Genomic DNA, 15,807 nt, shown 5'->3' on the forward strand with positions numbered 1-15,807 from the left:
AGCAATTAAAAGAGAACACATTTCTTCTTCTTTCCCCATTTCCCCTCGTCCCTCTGTGCTGCAGGTAACCCTCTGTCCCTGGTGGACTTGATGCCTTTGCTACAGAGCACTCTGAAAGACGAGTCCTCCGTCACCTGCAAGATGGCTTGCTCTGCAGTCAGGGTAAGAGGCAGCCATTATGTGTGTGGGTTCATGCACGTACACGGCTACACGCATGTGTGGTAGAGCAGGGACTGGCAACCTTTTTGACATGAATTGCCATGTTTTTGAGGGGCAATTCAGGATTAATGTTTGTTTTTAGTTCAATGTTTGTGTTAAAGAGAATTTAATGTTTGTGTTGGCACCGCTTGTCTTGCATCACCATTACATCACCTAATCAACTTTAATATATTAGCGCCCCTCATTTTTATTTTCTTGATAGTCAGTGTGCCATATCAATATTAAGTTTAATTTCGACACTACATCCAAATGTATGATTGTCCATTTTGTTCATCTTTAGAAATATTTTATATATTTATTTCAGGATGTAATGATCATTAGACTCAATAATAACCCATCTATCTCCCAGACTCTCTCCCCAGTCAGAGTTTGAACGGATATTGAATTATGTGCAGGATGCAATTTTCATACAGATATGAGGAGACTTAATTTAGTGTGTGTGTGTGTGTGTGTGTGTGTGTGTGTGTGTGTGTGTTACAGCACTGCATCATGACAGTGTGCAGCAGCACTCTGAGTGAAATGGGCCTTCAGCTGCTTATTGACCTGCTGGCCCTGAAGGACTGCTCCTATTGGCTGGTCAGGACAGAGCTCTTGGAGACCCTGGCGGAGATGGACTTCCGGTAATTAAGACGCTTCTAACATTCTGGGAATATGAAGTGTTAATCTAATGATCTGGTATCACATGATGCTATCATCAGACGTTATCATCACTATCATTAGATGTTAACTCGTAGTTTTTCCTGACATTCTAACTTGTTGTCTTTTCCACTCTTCGTCTCTCAGGTTAGTGAATTTCCTGGAGAGGAAAACGGAAAGTTTACACAAAGGAAAGCATCACTACACGGGGGTAATGAACGACTCCATTTTACCTCTAGTAGTTTCTATCTAATCTTTTATAAGCCAATCTACAGGCTCATGAGGTCATGTGTCTCCCTAGGGTCTAAGCTGTGGGGTCCGGGGACCCCCAGCGGTCCTTGAGGGAGTTCCAGGGGGTACCCAGCTAAATGATAGTTTGGAACCAAATGGACCCTTATGGGTCTGTAACTCTGAGAGTGTACAAATGCACTCTCAGAGTTAAATTAAAGGGGGTGTCAGTAATTTCAGTCAAAAACCCTTAGGTTTCGTTTTTGCCTTGGGACACCTTTCATCCAATCAGGATAGAGAACAAAACGAAACCTAAGGTTTTTTGACCCCCAGGGGTTAACTGGGGACAGGGAGGAACTCCTTATATGGTCAGCACACTCTATAGTAGAGAGGATTATCACAACAAAACAAAAAAATAAGTGATATTTGAATTAAGTGAAATCACTGACTCTACCTTTAACATCGATTTTACAATATAAATTGGGGTCTCAGAGATAGAAATGCCATTAAACGGGTGTCTCCTAGAGCCGTAAATATCTTCTCTCTCTCATGGGGGTCCCTGGCATATCTTTTCAATGTAGGGTCTAAGCTGTGTCTCCTCTGTGTCTCCAGCGTCTGTGTCTCCAGGACAGACAGGACAGTAGATGTAGGGTATAAGCTGTGTCTCCTCTGTGTCTCCAGCGTCTGTGTCTCCAGGACAGACAGGACAGTAGATGTAGGGTCTAAGCTGTGTCTCCTCTGTGTCTCCAGCGTCTGTGTCTCCAGGACAGACAGGACAGTAGATGTAGGGTATAAGCTGTGTCTCCTCTGTGTCTCCAGCGTCTGTGTCTCCAGGACAGACAGGACAGTAGATGTAGGGTATAAGCTGTGTCTCCTCTGTGTCTCCAGCGTCTGTGTCTCCAGGACAGACAGGACAGTAGATGTAGGGTATAAGCTGTGTCTCCTCTGTGTCTCCAGCGTCTGTGTCTCCAGGACCGGGTGCTGCATGGCGTGGTCATCAGCCTGTTGGGAGACGACGACCCCAGAGTGCGCCATGTGGCGGCCTCTGCTGTCAGCAGGTAGTACTACAACTCACTCAGTCTGCACATGGACCACAGTGGAAACCATCTTTTTTATTATAGCATTGTTTTCAATCAATTGGTTGTTCAAATAAATTCTCTCTAGGTCTGTACACAAGTTGGAGGATATATATCGCCTAGCATGGTTTTCTCAACTTGAGCTTCATTGTGTGAGCATATTATATGGGCTGCTGTAGGTTGGACTGTTTTTATGGATTAAATTTTATTTAATTGTGTATATATAATTATATTAACTTTAAATACATTGAATAATTGTGGGCTCGCTACAGCGAGCACACACTAGTTATTGCCAGCCTATATTTATTCTTTATTTATTCCGCCGCTTTTTTTTGGCACCCTACTACTTCCACATACTTTATGCTAGAAATTTAGTTCAAACTTCAAACTGTTCAGCTCTTTGCAGTGATGGGTGCTTGTATTTTTATTTTTACAAAGTTTTATACTTTTTATACTTTTTAACTTTTTAACTTTTTTTAACATCCTTTATAATGAGAGTCGATGGAAGAAAGGTCCCATTTTTCACAGTTAACTTTTTTGAGCTCTTATTACTCCGTCATACTTTCACTTTGAAACTTCATTCAAACTTTATAATGTTCATCTATCTTTGAACTTTCATTGGTGAAAAAGTTGTTTTGAAAAAGTTTATACTTTTTAAAATATTTAACTTTATTTATAGTTTTTTCCTGCCATTGACTTTGTATGGGATTTATCTCTAAATCAACCTCACTTTTGCAGCCTCATTACTCTGGCATACTTTGTTGTAGAAACGTGATTTAAACTTTAGAACGCTCACACGACTCTGGACTCTGGACGGTTCAAACCGTATTCGAATACGTTGAACGGTTTTTCCGAAATCGCAGTTCAATCGCAGGCCGTTTCGCATAATTAGTGCCATTTTAGAGTGCGGGCCTTTTTGACTAGAGTGTGGAGACTGAAATTCTTTCCTTGAAAATTTACCAAACAAATTGTCGTCCCGGCCAAAGTATTCATTTTACACGCATGTTCTTTTGTCATTTTGTAGCCACACATGTCCTCTTTCACACAATGTGACCACCAAAGCACAGAGACATACAGAATGTGAACTACGGCCTTTTAAGTGACACAAAAACAGTCAATCTGCTCATTGACCTCCATTGTATAATTCTTACGAGGAAATTATCGCGCTGACAATTCTTAACTCGCTCTTATAACCACATTTTCAATCGTACCAACACCACAATCGCACATGGTGTACCTCAATATCTCAGGCCACTCACAGCGAAAAAAATATTTGCATTCGACTTTTACTTTTTGCGATAGAGCAATTTGTTCGGGGCATAGTTTTCCCCCCTTCAGAACCATTGTAATCTCCCAGTCATAGTACTGGCATAGAACTTGGAAGTCTTTTACTTCCACAGCTGAGACATATAAGGGCTTAATTACAGGGCTGACATTAAAGTTACAAGATCTCAATGAGTTGCTCTGCGATACCTTGTGAGCTTGTAGGTCTGCTATTTGTGCAATTGGCTGGCCTTTACACAGCTCTCGCAAGAGCACGCACGCACACACGCACACACACACCCTGTCTTCCTATTGGCTGGCCTTTACACAGCTCTCGCAAGTGCACGCACGCACGCACGCACGCAAAAAAATGAAAAAAAGTATTTTTTCCAAAAAAAGTATTTTTTCCAAAAAAAGTATTTTTTTGAAAAAAAAGTATTTTTTTGAAAAAAAGTATTATTTTGAAAAAAAGTATTATTTTGAAAAAAAAGTAATTTTTTGAAAAAAAAGTAATTTTTTGAAAAAAAAGTAATTTTTTGAAAAAAATGAAAACTTAAAAAAAAAAAAACTTTAACCTCTTTTTTTTTTTTTACTTAAAAGAAAAAACTTGATTTTTTTTAATAAAGATTTTTTTTTTTTCATTTAAAGAAAAACTTTTATAAACACTTCTACAGCTTCCACATACTTTATTCCGCTTTATGCAGTTATTTATGCTTAAACTATAGTTTTTCCAAATGTTCATACTTTTTAAAACTTTTACTTCAGCTTTAATACATTTTCTACTTTTGTTTACAATATGCTACAGTCCCGAAATTTTGATTATGGATTTAGACCACCAATGGGAACACTATTACTCCGGTCCCCGAGTTTCAAACTTGACACGGCAAAAACTTTATACATTGCAATGTATGCGAGCCCACGCAGTTTCTACAGGAACTGCCTTTCTAGTTTATTTTAACATTGTATCATGATTAAAAGATAATAACATAAGTTGACAAATTAATTCATGATAAAGTATATTCATTTTTTTATTGGATGATGTACAATGATAAGAGCGCCCCTCACTTCTTCCCCTATGGAAAGGTCCATTTCTCTGAGCACATTTTCCCAAGTCAAACCATAGCCCATTGGGATGGCATTATGCAAAGAAATGTTGATCCCATGACTCCAGAGAGGAGGTGTGTAACTGTATGGTTTCCTCCCCCCGTCAGGCTGGTCTCCAGGTTGTTCTATGACTGCGACCAGGGCCAGGCTGACCCCGTGGTGGCCATCGCCAGGGACCAGAGCTCTGTGTACCTGCAGCTGTTGATGCACGAGACACAGCCGCCCTCCCAGTTCACCGTGAGCACCATCACCAGGACCTACCGCGGCTACAGTCTGTCCCACGGTGTGTCTGACGTCACCATAGAGAACAACCTGTCCAGAGTCATCGCTGCCATCAGCCACGCCCTCACCTCCTCTACCTCCAGAGCCCTGACGGTGAGCAGCGCATCTTCTGCTGTCTGTCTGTCTGTCGGCCACAAACCAGCTAACTCCAAAATGTTGAAATGAAATGAAAAAAAAAAAAAAAATCAGGAAATGAAGAAAACCTTATATTTTGAAAACGAAAGCATTACTGCCTCATCAAAGTTGGTATTGTGACTTTATATTTTGTCAATTACTTGCATGCGAGGGGGAGAGGTGGTGGAGTTAGCAGTTTGAGGGTCCAATGGAGTTACAGTAAGAGGTTTTGTCCGAAGCATCGGTACACTTCTTTATATGATGGATATGTGTGTGTGTGTGTGTGTGTGTGTGTGTGTGTGTGTGTGTGTAGTTTGGCTGCTGTGAGGCGCTGTGCCTCCTGACCTCCACCTTCCCAGCATGCACCTGGAACGCAGGCTGGCACTGTGGTTATGTGAGCTCCAGCACTGCCTATTCTACACGCTCCAGCATCAACCGCAGTAGAGGCCGGACCCTCAGGTACACACACACACACACACACACGGCTCTGACCCCTGCTCTTATACTGTACATGTATTCATGGTCCCTGTGCGTTTCCCTCCAGTCTGTCTGCGGCCAGCGGTGCTCCGGTGGTCTCCACCTCCAGCTCCACAGCAGCAGCAGCAGACGGTGGCGCTGAGAGGAGAACGCTGACGGTGGGCATGGCCAACATGGTGCTGTCGCTGCTCTCCTCCGCCTGGTTCCCTCTGGACCTGTCTGCTCACCAGGACGCCCTGCTGCTGGCTGGGAACATGCTCGCTGGTAAGTACTGGTTCCCTCTGGACCTGTCTGCTCACCAGGACGCCCTGCTGCTGGCTGGGAACATGCTCGCTGGTAAAGCAAGAAGAATTCTCGGGCTATACTCGTACATAATTCTCCAGCTGAAAAGCACCCAGGTTTAGTGTTCTAGGGTTAAATGTGCAACGGTGACAGCCCAACCTGTTAACACATTTCGAGCCATGCACATTTATAACCGATTGAGAAAACCCAGCACTTCAATGCCAATCCTGTGCATAGCCGGTTAGCGGTCTTTATATTACAGTAGGCCTCATCTATACCATACGCACCGCACAGGCAGCCTCCATCTTAGACCGGGCCAAAAAAAAACAAACCTTGCATATCGATGAGCCCTCCACAGAGTCTTGTAATGGCCGCAATCTTTAGCGGCGTTTATCTCCGAATTGAGAGCTCAGATGAGGTGATATGAGGTGTGGCATGATATTAGGAGGTCAATAAAAACCTTGTGAGATGTTCCGCTTAGCAGATTAGCGTGTTTCAATTCCGGTTCAACAGCCGTGTCACAGGGTCCTCATTTTGTAGTTTTTCTTTTGTAGTTTTTTTGCCTGGCAAGGGTAAAAGGGGCACCCAAGAACCGCCTGGCTCTTATTTAACCCGGTGTCACTGTGCCTCCTCAGCCACTGCCCCTCACTGTCTACGTAGCCCTTGTATTAACCCAGTGTCACTGTGCCCTCCTCAGCCACGGCCCCTCACTGCCTACGTAGCCTGTATTAACCCAGTGTCACTGTGCCTCCTCAGCCACTGCCCCTCACTGCCTACGTAGCCCCTGTATTAACCCAGTGTCACTGTGCCTCCTCAGCCACTGCCCCTCACTGCCTACGTAGCCTGTATTAACCCAGTGTCACTGTGCCTCCTCAGCCACTGCCCCTCACTGCCTACGTAGCCTGTATTAACCCAGTGTCACTGTGCCTCCTCAGCCACTGCCCCTCACTGCCTACGTAGCCCCTGTATTAACCCAGTGTCACTGTGCCCTCCTCAGCCACGGCCCCTCACTGCCTACGTAGCCCCTGTATTAACCCAGTGTCACTGTGCCTCCTCAGCCACTGCCCCTCACTGCCTACGTAGCCCCTGTATTAACCCAGTGTCACTGTGCCCTCCTCAGCCACGGCCCCTCACTGCCTACGTAGCCTGTATTAACCCAGTGTCACTGTGCCCTCCTCAGCCACTGCCCCTCACTGCCTACGTAGCCCCTGTATTAACCCAGTGTCACTGTGCCCTCCTCAGCCACTGCCCCTCACTGCCTACGTAGCCTGTATTAACCCAGTGTCACTGTGCCTCCTCAGCCACGGCCCCTCACTGCCTACGTAGCCTGTATTAACCCAGTGTCACTGTGCCCTCCTCAGCCACGGCCCCTCACTGCCTACGTAGCCCCTGTATTAACCCAGTGTCACTGTGCCCTCCTCAGCCACGGCCCCTCACTGCCTACGTAGCCCCTGTATTAACCCAGTGTCACTGTGCCCTCCTCAGCCACGGCCCCTCACTGCCTACGTAGCCCCTGTATTAACCCAGTGTCACTGTGCCCTCCTCAGCCACTGCCCCTCACTGCCTACGTAGCCCCTGTATTAACCCAGTGTCACTCTGCCTCCTCAGCCACTGCCCCTCACTGCCTACGTAGCCTGTATTAACCCAGTGTCACTGTGCCCTCCTCAGCCACGGCCCCTCACTGCCTACGTAGCCCCTGTATTAACCCAGTGTCACTGTGCCTCCTCAGCCACGGCTCCTCACTGCCTACGTAGCCCCTGTATTAACCCAGTGTCACTGTGCCTCCTCAGCCACTGCCCCTCACTGCCTACGTAGCCCCTGTATTAACCCGGTGTCACTTTGCCCTCCTCAGCCACGGCCCCTCACTGCCTACGTAGCCCCTGTATTAACCCGGTGTCACTGTGCCTCCTCAGCCACTGCCCCTCACTGCCTACGTAGCCTGTATTAACCCAGTGTCACTGTGCCTCCTCAGCCACTGCCCCTCACTGCCTACGTAGCCCCTGTATTAACCCGGTGTCACTGTGCCTCCTCAGCCACTGCCCCTCACTGCCTACGTAGCCTGTATTAACCCAGTGTCACTGTGCCTCCTCAGCCACTGCCCCTCACTGCCTACGTAGCCCCTGTATTAACCCAGTGTCACTGTGCCTCCTCAGCCACTGCCCCTCACTGCCTACGTAGCCCCTGTATTAACCCAGTGTCACTGTGCCCTCCTCAGCCACTGCCCCTCACTGCCTACGTAGCCCCTGTATTAACCCAGTGTCACTGTGCCCTCCTCAGCCACTGCCCCTCACTGCCTACGTAGCCTGTATTAACCCAGTGTCACTGTGCCCTCCTCAGCCACGGCCCCTCACTGCCTACGTAGCCTGTATTAACCCAGTGTCACTGTGCCCTCCTCAGCCACGGCCCCTCACTGCTTACGTAGCCCCTGTATTAACCCAGTGTCACTGTGCCTCCTCAGCCACTGCCCCTCACTGCCTACGTAGCCCCTGTATTAACCCGGTGTCACTGTGCCTCCTCAGCCACGGCCCCTCACTGCCTACGTAGCCCCTGGGCTGCCGAGGAGGAAGGCAGCGGGAGCAACGCCAACCCGGGGCCAGTCCCGCTGAAGACGGAGGAGCCCTGGGCGGCCCTGTCGGAGCGCTCCCTGGTGGCCATGGTGGAGCAGCTGTTCTCCCACCTGCTCAAGATCCTCAACATCTGTGCCCACGTGTTGGACGAAACCCCTCCTGGGCCAGCGGTAAAGGTATATAAAACGTAACGAGGCGTTGGTAACGGTTTTGGGCCTTTACCTACCGTTGTTTTTTATCTCTGATAATGAGCAGGTCTATTTGCATGCAGATCATATATTTTGTATTAACTGAACACGGTTAAATCTCCACGGTTAATTATCCATTTGATAATTGTTTGTAAAATAGTAAATGGTGCATTTAAATTGCGCCTTTATCCATTCACACACACATTCATACAATGATGGCGGTGGAAACCATGCAAGGCACCAACCAGCACATCAGGAACAATTTGGGGTTCAGTGTCTTGCTCAAGGACACTTCGACACTAACTTCGAACAGGCAACCTTGCGGTTACCATCCAGCCACTCTACCCCTGAGCCAACACCGCCCACATTTGTAACTGAGAATGTAGAAATGTTGACACGTACGGTGTCGGTATGGTTACATTTGTGCACTCTCCGAGTTAAAAGACCCGTGGTGGGTTTTACTGCGCGAGACGAAGCTAACGTTCCCTGCTCTCTCCTCTCCTCCAGGCCACCCTGCCTTCCCTGGCCAACACGCCGTCCCTCAGTCCCATTCGCAGGAAAGGCAAGGAAAAGGAGCCCCTGGAGCCCAGCGCTGTTCCCATGAGTCCAAAGAAGGGCACCGAGGCCAACGCAGGTCTGTCCGTGTGCACGTGCACTCATTTGGAGAAAACCACCAGAAACATTGATTGTGGGTGATTTCAGAGCGTGTCTTGTTGTGTGTGTGTGTGTGTGTGTGTGTGTGTGTGTGTGTGTGTGAGCAGGCAGGCCAGCAGACGGCAGCACTGCCTCCACGGGGTCCATCAACAAGTCTACCACGCTGGGCAGCTTCTACCATCTGCCCCCTTACCTCAAGCTTTATGACGTCCTCAAAGCCACTCACACCAACTACAAGGTCAGAACACTTACATACTTACACACAGTGCCAGATTTCTTGTGCATGCTGCCAAGAGGCTTTGTAGCCTAATAGAAGTAAATTCCCAAATAATTTACAGAAGTTGTGATCATTTTAGTGAATATGTTTCACATTTTGTGAATTCATAATCTCAGCCCTACCGTCCCGCCATCCTATCGTACTGGAGCAAGTCCGATGTCATCAACATGATGCTTCGGACCGATGCAGGCACCGTCGTACTGGACGACTACACAAGTCGGGAACTAAATAAGTTGGGAATGTATGCCCAATTTGTACAATACCCATTTTTGTGCCTTGTTGCTGTCCCATGCACGTTCCCACAGTTCCCACTCAGGAGGAATGTACACCTCCCGGTCCTTGCTGACTGACACGCACACCAAGTTTGAAGTCAGTCGGTCGCACAGTGCCTGCGACAGACATACAGACAGATTCCTGGAATTTAATAGCTAGAGATTATTATTGTTTATTTGCTGTGTTTTTGTGTGTGTCCCTTTTTTAGGTGACCCTGGACCTCCACAGCAACCAGGAGAAGTTTGGAAGCTTCCTGCGCTCCACTCTAGATGTGCTGTCTCAGCTCCTGGAGCTGGCTACACTCCATGATATTGGCAAGGTAATGCTCATCTCATTTATCCAAGTGATTCAGATTATATTACGCAAGTAGAGGAAAGTGTATGGGCATGTGGTTGAATGGATTGATGGATGGGTCAGGGGTGGGTGATATGGAAAAATATTGATAGCAGTATCACAATCCACAATATTATTATCACGATTCTTTTTTATGGTCATTTTTCAAGTTACTTAACTACCTACAAGGTAACAAAAACAGCCCATTTAGACCAAAATGCTTGAATAGGGCTATTGATTAAAGTGACTCTATGAACTCTATGAATAACTCTTCCTACTTCCGGGCCGCTTCCCTTCCTTCACAGGTGTTACCGATGATACTAATTAAGGCTCTGTTTCTTTTTAGTGTGCAGTGGTCCTCAAACGTTTTATTTCAATGAGCCCCATAACTCTGAGAGTGTACAAATACAGTATAACCATCTGGACCCGTAACACCTGTGAAGGAAGTAGGGACGGGGCCCAAGTTCGTTCCAAAATGGCGTGTATGCATATACGTAGCCCTTTGACTGGTACTGTATGTCTAATCTACTGTATGTGGTGTCAGTGTGTGGAGGAGATCCTGGGCTACCTCAAGGCCTGCTTCTCCAGGGAACCGACCATGTCCACGGTCTGCGTACAGCAGGTTGGTGATGTGCACGGCTTGCTGTGTTTTTGTGTGTGTGTGTGTGTGTGTGCGTTAATGTGGTCGTGCGTGGCAGTCTCGCTGTGGTTCCAGCACTGAGCAGTGTGCTGGAACCAATGTGACTCCACGCAGAGTGATTGTGGTTCCTGCCGACAGGGCCCTTAGAGGCTTTGGGTTCCCTGTGCGATGGTGCCGTACATGATGTTAACACTCATCCTTATTGCTCGTTATGATACTGTATATAAAAGGATAAAGCGATGTATAGAGAAAAGGCATTAATTAGAGGCATTAATTTGAACGTTTATTTGATTGTCTTTCATTGAGTAAATCCAAGATTAGGCCAGCGAATCATGCCGGTAGAATTCATCATGATAGGGAGACCATGGATTCAAGTTCTCAGTCTTAAAAGCCAGAATGTGTTCTATGGAAGAATATGAACTAAAACATCATAATTGTACAACTTGGATGGATGAATGGATTTTATTTGGTCATTGAACAAATGTACAAACGAAATTAACCTGTTGGCATCAATCCAATGCAATACAAAAAAGGCAATAATAAGCGATGTAGCCACATCTGTAATTAAAGTGTTCTATATGATGACGAGCGTTACATGCAAACTTGTGCTAATTGTTCAGGAATCAGCAGCACTAATGTGGGCCAATGTGCTCCCGTCACATTGGCCAAACATTTTCAGTTGTGGGATTTTTTGCATTTTCAGCGCACTGACTGTTCTAACTCATGCCCGTGTTCTCTCTCTCTCTCTCTCTCTCTCTCTCTCTCTCTCTCTCTCTCTCTAACTTCATTTCTGCCGTATCACATTTGTCTCGGCTCGTGTAGCTGCTGAAGACGCTGTTTGGCACCAACCTGGCGTCCCAGTACGAGGGCTCCCTGAGCGGGCCTCTGAGCCGCTCCCAGGGCAAGGCCCTCCGCCTGGGCTCGTCCAGCCTGCGGCCGGGCCTCTACCACTACTGCTTCATGGCTCCCTACACACACTTCACCCAGGCCCTGGCGGACGCCAGCCTCCGCAACATGGTGCAGGCCGAGCAGGAGCAGGACACCAATGGGTGGGTGGGGGGGTGGTGGTGGTGGGGTTGGTGGGTGGTGCGTGTTAAATCAATGGTGCATTTATATTGCTTTATCCAAGGCGCTTTACATAAATTGTGCATTACATTCACCCATTCACACACACATTCATACACCGATGGCGGCGGAAACCATGCAAGGCACCAACCAGCACATCAGGAGCAATTACGGGTTCAGTGTCTTGCTCAAGGACACTTCGACACCAACTCTGAATTTACTGACAACTGACAATAAAAAACTAGACTAAAGTGTTGAGGGAGTAGTGGAGAAGAGATCCCGTAGAACTAAAAGACAAGTCATGTTATGTTTGGTTGCGCTCTGAAAATAGCAGATCTACTGTACAAGCTCACTGATCTGCTATTTTTAGCATACAACCAAGTGTAAAATCAGGCATTAAGATGCCATCAAGGCACCGCCAACATTTCAGATGACTAAAATGGGGTTAAAACTAGATGACTAGATGACTGAACTAAATCGAAATTTGCTGTCAAAATCAACACTGGGGTGGTAGTGGTAGTGGTTGTGACTTGAAGAGTACACACACACACACACACACACACACACACACACACACACATCACTGACTGCTCTTTTCCTTCTTCCAGGTGGTTCGATGTGATGCAGAAAGTGTCCAACCAACTGAGGTCCAGCATCACCAATGTGACGCGTCACAGAGGAGACAAGGTGAAAGACATTTAGTAGAATCTGGTCTCAGATCTAAATGGGTTAAAGACTGCAAACTGTATAACATTCTGTAGAATTAGAAGGAATGAATGAAGAATGAATTAGAACGTCCGTATTCTTTCCCAGTGGGTTCAGGTTAATGAAGTTGTGGGTGTGTTTTTCCCGCCCTCAGAATGCCATCCACAACCACATCCGTCTGTTTGAGCCGCTGGTCATCAAGGCTCTGAAGCAGTACACCACCAGCACCTCTGTCGCCCTCCAGAGGCAGGTCCTGGATCTGCTGGCCCAGCTGGTCCAGCTCCGTGTCAACTACTGCTTACTGGACTCGGACCAGGTCAAACACACACACCCACACACACACACACACACACACACACACACACACACACACACACACACACTAGAGTTCTCAACGGGCCTGAAAAGTAAGGCCCGGCCCTAACTGATCAGGCCCGAGGCCCGACTAATTAGCATAGATTTGAGGCCCTGCCCTAAAACATCTGGTCGGTTTGGGCCGGTTTGTGTAGAATTTCAGAACTCTACACGGACTAAAAGTGAAAAGCACCATCTTCAGATTAGATAAATACACAATGAGACGGAACATAACTATTTGTATTATTATTTTAAAAAATCACACCCATGTGAAGTGAGTGGCGCTCTATCATCATACATCATCATCAAGAATGGTGGTCCCTTATTGGCCAAGGGTTCCCACCGACATACATATACTGTATATGCCGATTGGCTCAGACACATATGACGTAAATTCTCTGTTCAGTGTCAATGGCTTGTTTGTTTAGGGTTTAGGTTTTACTACAACATGTCTTGTTTCATACTGTAGGTTTTACTACAACATGATGTGTGTCTTGTTCTTTCAGGTCTTCATAGGTTTTGTGCTCAAGCAGTTTGAATACATTGAAGTCGGTCAGTTCAGGTCAGTTATTTGCAGTGGTGGAAAAAAGTACTCTTTACTCTTACTTAAGTATAAGTATCAATACTGCAATGTAGAAACACTCGGTTACAAGTAAAAGTTGTGAATTATATATTGACTTGAGTGACTTAAGTACAAAGTGTTTATCACACGTTTTCATATGTATAAAATGTCTTTAGAACACAGCGGATGCAATGCCACACAGCTTGTGGATATAGGGCCGAAGTGGTTGATGTATGTTTTGCAAACACTTGTAGTGGAGCAAAAGTAGACAGCCTCCACACGGATCTGATGCGCTCACTTAATAGTCCTTATTCTCTTCAAAATGAGACAAACTATGATCTTTGAGAACTTGTAAAAGTCTAAACCTTGATCGCGCTAAGAAAGTGAAAGCAATCCGTGCCGATGCATCCCTAGTGAGAATGTGGCTCCAATATGGACGGCTATCATATCCGGGGAAAGCGTTTTGTAAGTGCGGATTTCTTGTGGGTTGTGGATTAAAGTGGTAGCACACAAGTGTGTCCCTAAGTGTTACATAACACTTAAGGACAATACAAATATATTGACATTTTTAACATGAATGAATTATAGGGATTATTACCAAAAAAAAGGCGATTATCTTAAAAAAATGCGATTTAGGCAATCATGTAATAACTGTGACAGGCCTACTACTACGCGACAGACGGTGAACGTGTGTGTAATGAATGATTCAAAGTGTTAACGTGTGTGTAATGAATGATTCAAAGTGTTAACGTGTGTAATGAATGATTCAAAGTGTTAACGTGTGTAATGAATGATTCAAAGTGTTAACGTGTGTGTAATGAATGGTTCAAAGTGTTAACGTGTGTAATGAATGATTCAAAGTGTTAACGTGTGTGTAATGAATGATTCAAAGTGTTAACGTGTGTGTAATGAATGGTTCAAAGTGTTAACGTGTGTGTAATAATGAATGATTCAAAGTGTTAACGTGTGTAATGAATGGTTCAAAGTGTTAACGTGTGTGTAATGAATGGTTCAAAGTGTTAACGTGTGTAATGAATGATTCAAAGTGTTAACGTGTGTGTAATGAATGATTCAAAGTGTTAACGTGTGTAATGAATGGTTCAAAGTGTTAACGTGTGTGTAATAATGAATGATTCAAAGTGTTAACGTGTGTAATGAATGGTTCAAAGTGTTAACGTGTGTGTAATGAATGGTTCAAAGTGTTAACGTGTGTAATGAATGATTCAAAGTGTTAACGTGTGTGTAATGAATGGTTCAAAGTGTTAACGTGTGTGTAATGAATGGTTCAAAGTGTTAACGTGTGTGTAATAATGAATGGTTCAAAGTGTTAACGTGTGTGTAATAATGAATGGTTCAAAGTGTTAACGTGTGTGTAATGAATGTTTCAAAGTGTTAACGTGTGTAATGAATGGTTCAAAGTGTTAACGTGTGTGTAATGAATGGTTCAAAGTGTTAACGTGTGTGTAATGAATGGTTCAAAGTGTTAACGTGTGTAATGAATGGTTCAAAGTGTTAACGTGTGTGTAATGAATGGTTCAAAGTGTTAACGTGTGTGTAATGAATGATTCAAAGTGTTAATGTGTGTAATGAATGGTTCAAAGTGTTAACGTGTGTAATGAATGGTTCAAAGTGTTAACGTGTGTAATGAATGGTTCAAAGTGTTAACGTGTGTAATGAACGGTTCAAAGTGTTAACGTGTGTGTAATGAATGGTTCAAAGTGTTAACATGTGTGTAATGAATGGTTCAAAGTGTTAACATGTGTGTAATGAATGGTTCAAAGTGTTAACGTGTGTGTAATGAATGATTCAAAGTGTTAACGTGTGTGTAATGAATGGTTCAAAGTGTTAACGTGTGTGTAATGAATGGTTCAAAGTGTTAACGTGTGTGTAATGAATGGTTCAAAGTGTTAACGTGTGTGTAATGAATGATTCAAAGTGTTAACGTGTGTAATGAATGGTTCAAAGTGTTAACGTGTGTAATGAATGGTTCAAAGTGTTAACGTGTGTGTAATGAATGGTTCAAAGTGTTAACGTGTGTAATGAATGGTTCAAAGTGTTAACGTGTGTAATGAATGGTTCAAAGTGTTAACGTGTGTGTAATGAATGGTTCAAAGTGTTAACGTGTGTAATGAATGATTCAAAGTGTTAACGTGTGTGTAATGAATGGTTCAAAGTGTTAACGTGTGTGTAATGAATGGTTCAAAGTGTTAACGTGTGTAATGAATGGTTCAAAGTGTTAACGTGTGTAATGAATGATTCAAAGTGTTAACGTGTGTAATGAATGGTTCAAAGTGTTAACGTGTGTGTAATGAATGGTTCAAAGTGTTAACGTGTGTGTAATGAATGATTCAAAGTGTTAACGTGTGTAATGAATGGTTCAAAGTGTTAACGTGTGTGTAATAATGAATGATTCAAAGTGTTAACGTGTGTGTAATGAATGGTTCAAAGTGTTAACGTGTGTAATGAACGGTTCAAAGTGTTAACGTGTGTGTAATGAATGATTCAAAG

At 44.9% G+C, this 15,807-nt stretch overlaps 1 protein-coding gene across 6 annotated transcripts in view; it reads left to right on the top strand.

Annotated features, from left to right (window-relative positions):
• Window positions 1–15,807, top strand: part of htt (huntingtin) — a 77,800-nt gene that overhangs the window by 25,411 nt on the left and 36,582 nt on the right. For all 6 annotated transcript variants that reach the window (XM_080760228.1, XM_080760232.1, XM_080760227.1 and 3 more), the window contains 16 exons: window positions 65–162; window positions 700–839; window positions 1,003–1,066; window positions 2,041–2,141; window positions 4,634–4,901; window positions 5,236–5,381; window positions 5,467–5,663; window positions 8,201–8,424; window positions 8,944–9,070; window positions 9,198–9,328; window positions 9,849–9,959; window positions 10,518–10,595; window positions 11,436–11,662; window positions 12,287–12,365; window positions 12,538–12,699; window positions 13,244–13,299. In XM_080760228.1, coding sequence (XP_080616354.1) covers window positions 65–162; window positions 700–839; window positions 1,003–1,066; window positions 2,041–2,141; window positions 4,634–4,901; window positions 5,236–5,381; window positions 5,467–5,663; window positions 8,201–8,424; window positions 8,944–9,070; window positions 9,198–9,328; window positions 9,849–9,959; window positions 10,518–10,595; window positions 11,436–11,662; window positions 12,287–12,365; window positions 12,538–12,699; window positions 13,244–13,299 — 2,209 coding nt within the window. The remainder of the gene's footprint in view (window positions 1–64; window positions 163–699; window positions 840–1,002; window positions 1,067–2,040; window positions 2,142–4,633; window positions 4,902–5,235; window positions 5,382–5,466; window positions 5,664–8,200; window positions 8,425–8,943; window positions 9,071–9,197; window positions 9,329–9,848; window positions 9,960–10,517; window positions 10,596–11,435; window positions 11,663–12,286; window positions 12,366–12,537; window positions 12,700–13,243; window positions 13,300–15,807) is intronic.

Source organism: Protomyctophum bolini (genome assembly GCF_963924005.1).
Source record: "Protomyctophum bolini genome assembly, chromosome: 3".
NCBI lineage: Eukaryota > Metazoa > Chordata > Actinopteri > Myctophiformes > Myctophidae > Protomyctophum > Protomyctophum bolini.